General features: G+C 41.2%; 1 protein-coding gene across 1 annotated transcript; it reads right to left on the reverse strand.

Annotated features, from left to right (window-relative positions):
- Window positions 1-5,577: 5,577 nt before the first annotated feature.
- On the reverse strand, window positions 5,578-6,868 carry LOC138876014 (uncharacterized). The gene is made up of 3 exons (XM_070154900.1): window positions 6,736-6,868; window positions 6,364-6,645; window positions 5,578-6,206 (listed from the first exon to the last, which is right to left on the reverse strand). Exons 1-3 carry the CDS (start codon window positions 6,866-6,868, stop codon window positions 5,578-5,580), a joined length of 1,044 nt encoding a protein of 347 aa, XP_070011001.1.
- Window positions 6,869-11,782: the final 4,914 nt, after the last annotated feature.

Below are 11,782 nucleotides of genomic sequence, written 5' to 3' on the forward strand. Positions count from 1 at the left end.
AATGGAGCTTGTCTTTATTAAAGAATTAACCTAAATATCTGTCCAACCAATCGTTTAAAAGAAAAATAGTATAATTCACGTACAATATATATATATATATATATATATATATATATATATATATATATATATAATCGTGTATAATTTATGTATACCGGTTAAAAAAGTAAAGCTCTTTATATAAAAATCCCTTTTTTATTTCATCTTAGGCATAAAACATCAGGCCCTTTGAATTTGATATTAATTTATCGATGCATACTTGAATTATTTTTTATCCTAATATTTTTTTTTTTGGCTTGTTGCAAATTCATGAATGGTAATATTGCACAGCTTGTTGATACACTCTCTTTTAAGTATGTTGGACAAAAATATTCAAATCATGTGAAAGCATGGAATTTCATGAATCTACCAAGACTTTATGCTAGGGTTTGGAGAATGAAACGAGAGAGAAAGGAAAAGAGAAGTAGATATTTTCTCATTAGATTGACTGAAAAAAGGAATTATTCTGTACATCCAGAAGACTCCAAAAATATAAAGTGGCTATGTACTTAGAAGAATCAACCGGAAGAATGGACTAATATGTATTAGTATATCTATTACAAAGAATGAGCCTCACTATTATAAGTGTGCTGTATACAAATAAATAAACCAAATGGGCATGTTATGTAGGGTGTGCCTCTGCATTTACAACAGATTGGGTCTGCTTATGCTCAACTCCAACACCCCCTTCAAGGTGGAGGGTGACTGAACCCCCAACTTGAGCAGTAATGAATGATGAACAAGGCTTGTCAAGGGCTTGGTAAAAATATCAGCCAGCTGAGAATTAGTAGGAACCTGATTCAAGGCAATCAACCCTTCATGAAGTTTTGCTCGAATAAAATGGTAGTCTACCTCAATATGCTTTGTCCTCTCATGAAATACAGGGTTTTTGGCAATGTGGATGGCTGCTTGATTATCACAGAAGACAAGAATATCAGCAGGAACCTAAATACCAAAGTCAGAAAGTAACCTGACCAGCCAAGTGAGTTTAGTCACAACCTAACTAATTGCTCTATGCTCAGCCTCAGCAGAAGAGAGAGAGAGAGAGAGACAACAGGTTGCTTCTTAGCTTTCCAACCAATAAGAGATCCCCCAAGAGAATGCAGAACCCAGTAACTGATCTTCTTGTGTCTGGGCAAACAGCCCAGTCACCATCACAATATGCAGAATGTGAAAGTTTAGGGGAGTTGCTGATGAAAACTCCAACTTCAGAAGACCCTTGAAGATACCTGAGTATATGCAAGGCTGCATACATGTGAGGGGAGGTGGGCTTCTGAAGATATTGGCTTAGGTGTTGTACAGCAAAATCCAGGTCTGGTCTGGTGTGAGTGAGGAAGTTGAGCTTGCCCACCAGACTCCTATACAATTCAGGACAGGAGAAAGAAGAGGATCCCCCATGTCTGCTTTGAGTTTGACAGTTAGGTCAAGGGGACAAGTAACAAGAGTAACATTCTCACAATGGTACTTTTTGAGAAGGTCCTTAATAAATTTTCTCTGATGTAACATCCCACCAAAATTGTATGCAACTTTAATCCTAAGGAAATAATTGAGAACTCCCAAGTCTTTGATTTTAAATTCATTATCCAGAAAGTTATTTAATGCAACAATTTAATTACCCGTGAGAATAATATCATCAACATACACAACCAACAGAACAGTGGAAGAACCAGATGTTCTAGAGAAGAGGGAATAGGCATTGAAAGAAGAAGAGTATCCTATATAACATAAAGCTTGAGATAGCTTGGAATACCAATGCCTTGAAGCCTGTCTCAAACCATATAAAGACTTTTGAAGATGACAAACCAAAGGAGAAGAAGATGAACCAGGATCAATTAAAGGAGTGGTTGACAGCCCAGGTGGCAACCTCATATAGACCTCCTCATCCAGGTCACCATGCAAAAAAGACATTGTTGACATCAAGTTAATAAAGGCCAGTTTTGCTTGACAGCCACAACAACATGGCACTTAACAGTGGAAAATTGACAACAGAGGTGAATGTTTCATTGAAGTCCACACCCTCAACCTGGGTGTCAACCCTAACAACCAATCTAGACATATACCTTTCCATAGTCCCATCAGCCCTATACTTGACTTTATAAACCCATTTGCAGCATATAGGTTTCTTGCCAGCTGGTAGCTGAAAAAAACGGACCAAGTATGATTGGCCTTTAAGGACTCAAATTCTTTCCTCATGGCCTTCTGCCATGCAGCAACAGATGTTGCCTGCTGATATGAGGCAGGCTCAATGTCATGACCCGGATTTTTTACCGTCGGGATCTTAATGGCGCCTAACTTTTTAGTTGCTAGGGAAGCCAAGATATAGAAATTAAATACACTAACCCGTTAAGCAATTCACTAGATGCCAATAATTTAAAGCATCACCAATTAATAAAGTTCGAAAGTTTATAATTACCCAAATACTTATACACGACTACCCAAAAACTGATGTCACAATTCATGAACTTCATTCACCCCCGAGCCCGGATATACAATTAATTTTGGAATCCGACATTAATTTGAGGTCTAAATTCCCAAATTTTGAAATTCCTAAGTTCTATCCAAAATCCCCAATACCACAATGAAAAGCCTATATTCTAGTATAAAATCTTGTAAAGAGAAGTAAAAGAATTAAGAATCACTTACTTATGATTTGGGGAAGAAGAAATGTTTGAAAAATCGCCTCTTATGTTTTAGTGTTTGAAAAATTGAAAAATGAATGAAAAAATCCCGCTTATATAGCACCCTCTGATTCCTCACTAGGCGGTCCGCGAAATCCTGGACGCACTGCAAAATCTCTACCGCGGCTGCGGTCCGCGAATTTCCTACCGCGGCCGCACTTCCAAGATCCGAGACCTGCAATTCTGCAACTATCCAACACCAGATTTTTCTAAGTCTAGACATCCCGTAGCCTATCCGAAACTCACTCGAGCCCTCCAGGCTCCAAACCAAACACGCACACAAGTCTTAACACACCATATGAACTTGCTCGGGCGATCAAATCGCCAAAATAACACCTATAACTATGAATTTAGCACCAAATTGCATGAAATTTTCAAGAAAGTTTCAAAACTTTTATTTTCTCAACCAAAGGTCAATCACGTCAAATCAGTTCCGTTTCTCACCAACTTTCACAGATAAGGCATAAATATCATAACGGACCTATACCGGGCTCCGGAACCAAAATATGGGTCTGATAATAACAAGATCAAATTCTTTAAATTATTACATTTTCAGCCTTTTCAATTTTCTTCAAAAATTTATTCTTAGGCTAGGGACCTCGAAATTCGATTCTGGGCTTATACCCAGGTCCCATATTTTTCTATGGAGCCACCAGGACAGTCAAAATACGGGTCCGGGTTCGTTTACCCAAAACACTGATCGAAATCAACTAAAATTAACTTTTTAAGCCAAAAAATATTATTTCGTCAGTTTCCACATAAAGGCTTTTCGAAAACGAACTCGGACTGTGCATGCAAAACGAGGAGGAATAAAATGAGGTGTTGAAGGTCTCGAAATATGGAATCGAGTTCTAAAACATAAGATGACCCTTTGGGTCATCACGTTCTCTACCTCTAAAACAACCGTTCGTCCTCGAACGGACATAGAAAAGTACATGAGTCGGAGAAAAGATGGGGATATCTGCTCCGCATATCGGACTCCCGGGTAGCTGTCTTAATAGGATGACCTCTCCACGGCACACGAACCGAAGAATTGCTCTTTGATCTCAACTAACGAACATGCCGGTCTAGAATAGCCACCGACTCTTCCTCATAACTCAAATCTTTGTCCAACTGGACAGAACTGAAATTTAACACGTGGGATGGATCACCATGATACTTCCGGAGCGTGGACACATGGAATACAGGATAGACTGCTGATAAACTTGGTGGCAATGCGAGCTCATAAGCCACCTCACCCACTCTCCGAAGAATCTCAAAAGTCCCAATGAACCTATGGCTTAACTTGCCCTTCTTCCCAAATCTCATTACGCCCTTCATGGGTGACACCTGAAGCAATACTCTCTCTCGACCATGAATGCCATATCACGAACCTAACGGTCAACATAAGTCTTTTACCTAAACTGCGCTGTACGAAGTCTATCCTAACTGATCTTAACCTTATCCAAGGCATCATGTACAAAATCTGTACCCAATAACCGAGCCTCCCTCGACTTAAACCACCAAACTGGTGATCGACACCGTCCACCATACAACACCTCATATGGAGCCATTTGGATGATCGACTGATAACTGTTGTTGTAGGAAAACTTCGCTAACAGCAAGAACTGATCCCAAGAACCTCCAAAGTCAATAACACAGGCGCAGAGCATATCCTCCAAAATCTAAATAGTACGCTCGGACTGTCTGCCCATCTGAGGATGAAATTCTATGCTCAACTCGACCCGCGTACCCAACTCACATTGTACTGCTCTCCAGAAATGTGAGGTAAACTGCATACCTCGATCAGATATGATAGACACGGGCACACCATGAAGACGAACGATCTCATGGATATAAATCTTTGTCAATCGCTCCGAAGAATAGGAAACTGCCACAGGAATGAAATGCTCTGGCTTAGTCAGCCTATCCATAATAACCCATACTGTGTCAAGCTTCCTCTGAGTCCGTGGGAACCCAACAACAAAATCCATCATGATACACTCTTACTTCCACTCAGGAATCTCAATCTTCTGAAGCAAACCACCAGGTCTCTGATACTCGTACTTTATTTGCTGATAATTTAGACACTGAGCTACGTATGCAACTATATCCTTCTTTATCCTCCACCAATAATGCTGCCGTAAGTCGTAATACATATTAGCGGCGCCCGTATGAATAGAATATCGGGAACTGTGGGCCTCCTCTAGAATCAACTCATGAAGCCTATCCACATTAGGCACACAAATACGACCCTGCATCCTCAAAACTCCATCATCTCCCACTGTAACCTGCTTGGCATCTCCGTGCCGCACTATGTCCCTAAGGACAAGTAAATGAATGTCATCATACTACCGATCTCTGATGCGCTCAAACAAGGAAGACCGAGCAACTATGCTAGCTAAAACACGACTGGGCTCAGAAACATCCAACCTCACAAACTTATTGTCTAATGAGTGAACATCCAATGCAAGCGGACTCTCACAGACTGAAAAATACGCAAGGCTGCCCATACTGGTTGACTTCCTACTCATCGGCATTTGTCAGCCCAAATGACATTATTAAGAACTCATAATGCCCATACCGAGTCCAAAAAACTGTCTTAGGACATCGGATGCCCTAATCCTCAGCTAATGGTAATAAGATCTCAAATCAATCTTTGAAAACACTTTGGCACCCTGAAGCTGATCAAATAAATCATCAATCCTCGGTAATGGATAGTTATTCTTGATGGTGACTTTGTTCAACTGCTGATAATCTATACACATCCTCATCGATCCATCCTTCTTTTTTACAAACAACACCGGCACACCCTAGGGCAAGACACTAGGTCAAATAAAGCCCTTATCAAGAAAATCTTGCAACTGCTCCTTCAATTCTTTCAACTTTGGCGGGGCACACGGTATGGCGGAATGGAAATGGGTTGAGTGCCCAGAGCCAAATCAATGCAAAAGTCAATATCCCTGTCGGGTGGCATCCCTGGCAGGTCTGCTGGAAATACCTCTGGTAACTCGTAGACAACTGGTATGGAATCCATGGAAGGAACCTCTGCGCTAGAATCACGAACATAAGCCAAGTAAGCCAAGCACCCTTTCTCGACCATACGCGGAGCCTTCATATAAGATATAACCCTACTGGAAGAATGGCTAGGAGTCCCTCTCCACTCTAATCGAGGCAACCCTGGCAAGGCTAAGGTCATTGTCTTGGCATGACAGTCTAATATAGCATGATAAAGTGACAGCCAATCCATACCCAAAATAACATCAAAATCAACCATATCGAGAAGCAGAAGACCTACGCGGGTCTCAAGACCTCCTATGACAACCATACGCAAATAATAGACACGATCTACGATGATAGAATCTCCTAAAAGCGTGGACACATACACGGGAGCACTCAAGGAATCATGAGGCACAACCAAATATGAAGCAAAGTAAGATGATACATACGAATAAGTAGATCCCGGGTCAAATAATACTGAGGCATCCCTAATGCAAACTGAAACCGTACCTATGATAACAATGTCAGATGACTTAACATTGAGGCTGGGCCCCACCACTATAAACTACCTCTCGAGGACAAGCCCTGTCTGGCTGGCCTCCACCTCTAGCTGTCTATACTCCACCTCTAATGCCTCGACCTCCACCTCTAACTGCCTGACCCATACCTCTATCTGGCTGAGCAGCCGGTGGAACTCCCGGTGCCGGGACCACGACACGAGAACCTTGATGCTGAGAACTGCTCGATACTCGAGGGCAAAATCTAGCAATGTGCCTTGGATCGCCACAAGTATAACAAGACCTTGGGTGCTGAGACTGCTGACCCTGAAACTGGCCCTGTCGGCCTAAATAACCACCTTGAAAACTTTGGAGCGGAGGTGCACTAATAGGAGCTGGTGGTGCACTGTAGGCTGGCTGATTGGAATACTGCATATGAGGGCCACAGCCACCTGGAGCACCGTGGGATGCCTAAAGTGCTGAATGAAATGGCCTGGGAGGGTGGCCTCTACCAAAAGGATCCCTGCCTCCATATTAAGCACCACTAAATTCACCAGAATGACGAGGCCTCTTATCAGACCTCTGACCACTCCCCTGAGCTAAAACCATCTCAACTCGTCTGGCCACATTGGCTACATCCTGGAAAGAAATCTCGCTCCATGTCTCCTTAGCCATATGACACTTGATAGGCTAAGCTAGTCCCTCAATGAACCTCCTCACCCTCTCTCTCTCTCTCAGTAGTAAGTATACGAAAAGCATGATGGGCCAAATCAAAAAACCTAGTCTCATACTGAGTGACATTCATAGAACCCTACTGAAGATGCTTGAACCGCCTGCGATAGTCCTCTCTCTGAGTAATAGGTAGGAACTTCTCGAGAAATAGCTGAGAGAACTGGTCCCAAGTCAAGGCAGACGACCCAGTTGGTCTAGTCAACACAAAATCATTCCACCATCTCTTGGTGGACCCTATCATCTAGAATATAGCAAAGTCGACCCCATTGGTCTCCACTATCCCCATATTTGGCAACACCTCGTGGCAGCAGTCAAAATAGTCCTGTAGGTCTTTAGAAGCTGCCCCACTATAATGAACCGGGAAAATCTTGGTGAACTTTTCCAACTTCAACAAAGCCTCAAACGACATGACTGATCCACTAGCGTCTTGTGCTGTAATATCTGGCTGAACTACTCCAACTGGCTGAGCTGTCGGAGTCTGAAACTGAGGAGCCATCTGCTCCGGAGTATGGGTAGCGGGAGTTTATGCTCCTCCCCCATCCTAAGAGACGGTTGGTGCTACAGGTAATGTGTCGGTCTGAGCTACACTCTCCATAAGGCCCACTAGACGGACCAAATCATCCTGAAGCATTGGAGTGGCTATAACCCCCCCGGGACCTGAGCTGGTCCTGCTGGAACAGTCTGGGATGGAGCCTCTTCATCAAACTCTACCTGAGGCTCCGCCGCTGGTGCTGCTACTCGAGCTCTTGGCTAAGCCCTGCCCTTGCCTCGTCCTCGACCTCTACCCCTCGTAGGAGCTGCTACAGGGGGCTCCAACTACTGATCAGCCAATAAAGCGATATGTGTTCTCGCCATCAGCGAAATAACAAGAGTAGAGTGTCCAATTAGCATTGAGAGATCAAATCGCACGACAGAGAAGAATAGAAGTGAATTTGTTTCCTAAAACTCTGTAGCCCCTAGGGGATAAGCACCGTCAGGATGATACCAACTTAGTGCTCTGATACCAACTTGTCACGACCCGGATTTCCCACCATCCGGATCGTGATGACGCCTAACCTTTTCAGTTTCTAGGCAAGCCAAGATATAGAAATTAAATACGCTAACCCGTTAAGCAATTCACTAGATGCCAATAATTTAAAACATCACTAATTAATAAAGTGCGGAAGTTTATAATTACCCAAATACTTATACACGACTACCTAGAAACTAGTCTCACAATTTACGAACTTCTAAAAGTTACTACAAATACTGGTTGACAGAAAATACAATTGTCTTTGAATTAAAGTAAAAACAGTAAGATGGGATATCTAGAAGGGGATTTCAGGGTCTGTGAATGCTGGCAAATCTACCTTGGGTCTCCTGTTGGACTGAAGGCAGCAACCCAACTCTGATCAACACGGTCCAGTACCGAAATCTGCATAGAAAGTGTAGGGTGCAGTATCAGTACAACCGACCCCATGTACTGGTAAGTGCCGAACCTAACCTCGGCTAAGTAGTGACGAGTCTAGGACACGACAATAACATGAACATATGCATTCAAATCATATATGAGAAAATAACATCAAATGGAAACTAAGCAGATTGTAACGGAAAAGGGAAAACATGCTGAAGGGAATATCAGATTCTAAAAATAGTAACAGTAAAGAAACGTAGTGAATAACATGCTTTGCACCAACGACAGTAATAAACCTCGTAAAACAAGTGCATGACATCACCCTTTATGCTTTTAATCTCATCCTCACCATAAGAAACAATAGAAACGACATGACATCACCCTTCGTGTATTAACTCTCTTGTACATGGCACGGCATCACCCTTCGTGCATTTATCACTCACAGAATATGGCACGGTATCACCTTTCGTGCATTATCACTCATAGAATATGGCACGACATCACTCTTCATGTACACTCACAAAATATGGCATGACATCACCCTTCATGCATTATCACTTACAAAATATGGCACGATATCATCCTTCGTGCATTATCACTCTCCCTCACCAAAACAAGGAACAATAACAACAGGAAGATAGAATTATCAAGAACCAGTCTTACTTCAATATTTAATTCCACATACCAGCCTCAGCTCTGAGTTAATACTCAATCAATACAAAATTTCATAAAACATGATAAGAGTTGCTCAACACATGGAATAACAAGTCTAAACATGAAATATATGATCAAAGAGTACAACAGTTACAAGAATAAGACTACTCGCATGCTATGACTTGACAACAATGCATAGGTACTCGTCACCTTACCTATACGTTGTACCCAATATCAAAACACGTAGCAAATAGGCAAGTAATACCTAATCCCTCAAGCCAGGGTTAGACCCAACACTTACCTCGCTTCCGCGGGCCACTCAAAGCTCAATCATAGCCTTTCCTTTCACACAAGCCTCCGGACCAATATAATCTAGAAAATCACCAATCAAACGATTCAATTTAAGCCTTAGGAACTATCCACGATAGCAAGGAATTCAATTTAGGCCATTTTTGAAAAAGTTAATAAAAGTCAACACCCGGGCTCGCTTGGTCCAAACCCAAAATTTGGACCAAAACCCGATAAATCATTCACCCCCGAGCTTGGATATATAATTTATTTTGGAATCTGACCTTAATTTGAGGTCTAAATTCCCAAATTTTGAAATTCCTAAGTTCTATCCAAAATTCCCAATTCCACAATGAAAACCTTATATTCTAGGATGAAATCTTGTAAAGAGAAGTAAAAGAGTGAAAGAAATGAATTAAGAATCACTTACTTATGATTTGGGGAAGAAGAAATGTTTGGAAAATTGTCTCTTATGTTTTAGTATTTGAAAAATTGAAAAATGAATGAAAAAATTCCACTTATAAAAAACCCTTTGATTCCTCACAACGCGGTCCGCAAAATTCTAGGCGCCTTGCGAAATCTCCACCGCGGTCCGCGAAGTTCCCACCACGGTTGAGGTCCGCGAATTTCCTACTGCGGCCGCACTTCCAAGATCCGAGACCTACAACTCTGCAACTATCCAACACTAGATTTTTCTAAGTCTAGACGTCCCGTAGCCTATCCGAAACTCACCCGAACCCTCAGGGCTCCAAAACAAACACACACACAAGTCTTAACACATCATATGAACTTGCTCGGGCGATCAAATCACCAAAATAACGCCTATAACTATGAATTTAGCACCAAATTGCATGAAATTTTCAAGAAAGTTTTAAAACTTTAATTTTCTCAAACAAAGGTCCGAATCATGTCAAATCAGTCCCGTTTCTCACTAAATTTCACAGATAAGGTATAAATATCATAACGGACTTGTAACAGGCTTCAAAACCAAAATTCGTGCCCGATACCAACAAGATCAAATTCTTTAAATTATTACATTTTCAGCCTTTTTAATTTTCTTCAAAAATTCATCTCTTAGGCTAGGGACCTCAGAATTTAATTTCGGTCTTACACCCAGGTCCTATATTTTTCTACGGACCCACTGGGACCATCAAAATACGGATCTAGATCCGGATCCGTTTACCCATAACATTGACCGAAGTCAACTAAAATTAACTTTTTAAGCCAAAAAATATTATTTCGTCAGTTTCCACATAAAGACTTTACAGAAATGCGTCCAGACTACGCATGCAAATCAAAAAGGAATAAAATAAGATTTTGAATGCCTCAGAACACGGAATCGAGTTCTAAAATATAAGATGACCCTTTGGGTCATCACATTCAATCTCAGCGGTGTTAACTAAACTATGAAGGCAAGCATAAGAAGAACTGGGGCCAGACAGGGATGGAGGAAAGTTACAAACATATTGTTTTAGGTGAGCAGGAGGAATTTGAGTCTTACTGGATCTCTTAGAAGCAGGTGGAGTGTGTGAGGAGGTAGATGGATGAGAAGGAATGAGGCATATGTAGGAGAAGGAAGAGATGGTGAGAGAGAAGTAAAAGGAGAAAGCACATGAGATTGAGGAGGATAAGGAGGATGAAAAAGTAGGGCCCTTAAATTTGATAAAAATCTCTTCTTTATTTCATCTTAGGCAAAAAAAATTAGGCCCTTTGAATTTGATACTAATTCATCGATGCATACTTGAATTATTTTTTATCCTAATATTTTTTTTTGCTTGTTGCAAATTCCTGGACGGTGATATTGCACAACATGTTGATACACTCTCTTTTTAGTATGTTGGACGAAAATATTCAAATCATGTGAAAGCATTGAATTTCCTCTACCAAGACTTTATGCTAGGGTTTGGAGAATGAAATGAGAGAGAAAGGAAAAGAGAAGCAGATGTTTTCTCATTAGATTGACTGAAAAAAAGGAATTGTTATGTACATCTAGAAGAGTCCAAAAATATAAAGTGGCTATCTACTTAAAAGAATCAATCGGACTAATGGACTAAAATGTACTAGTATATCTATTACAAAGAATGGGCCTCACTATAATAAGTGAGATGTTTACAAATAAATAAACCAAATGAGACTGTTATATAGGGTGTGTCTATGCATTAGCAACAGATTAGGCCAGCTTATGCTCAACTCCAACAAATCATCTTTTGTGATGACATCACTTGTTTTAAACGTGAATTATACATTCTGAGGCCTCAAAAACCTCTTTCGACATTACCTTGATTTGCGTGCACAGTCCGGGCATGTAACCGGAAAACCATTATGTGAAAATCTGTGAAAAATGATGATTTTTGACTTTAAAATGGATTTAAGTGGATTTCGGTCAACATTTTGGATAAACGGACCCAGACCCATAATTTGATGGTCCCAGAGGGTTCCTAGGAAAATATAGGACTTGGGCGTATGCCCGGAATCGAATTCCGAGGTCCCAAGCCCGAGAAAGGAATTTTTAAAGAAAACTG

The sequence above is a fragment of the Nicotiana sylvestris genome, chromosome 8 (assembly GCF_000393655.2).
Source record: "Nicotiana sylvestris chromosome 8, ASM39365v2, whole genome shotgun sequence".
Classification (NCBI taxonomy): Eukaryota; Viridiplantae; Streptophyta; class Magnoliopsida; order Solanales; family Solanaceae; genus Nicotiana; species Nicotiana sylvestris.

Bases quoted from the DNA above. Each gene is read 5' to 3' on its own strand.
- LOC138876014 (XM_070154900.1), bottom strand. From the start codon at position 6,868: ATGGCTAAGGAGACATGGAGCGAGATTTCTTTCCAGGATGTAGCCAAT. The intron at 6,646-6,735 runs GTGCTTAATATG...ACGGTGCTCCAG, and splicing joins TCATTCTGGTGAATTTAGTG to GTGGCTGTGGCCCTCATATG. The intron at 6,207-6,363 runs GTATGGGTCAGG...TTGTTATCATAG, and splicing joins GGCTGCTCAGCCAGATAGAG to GTACGGTTTCAGTTTGCATT.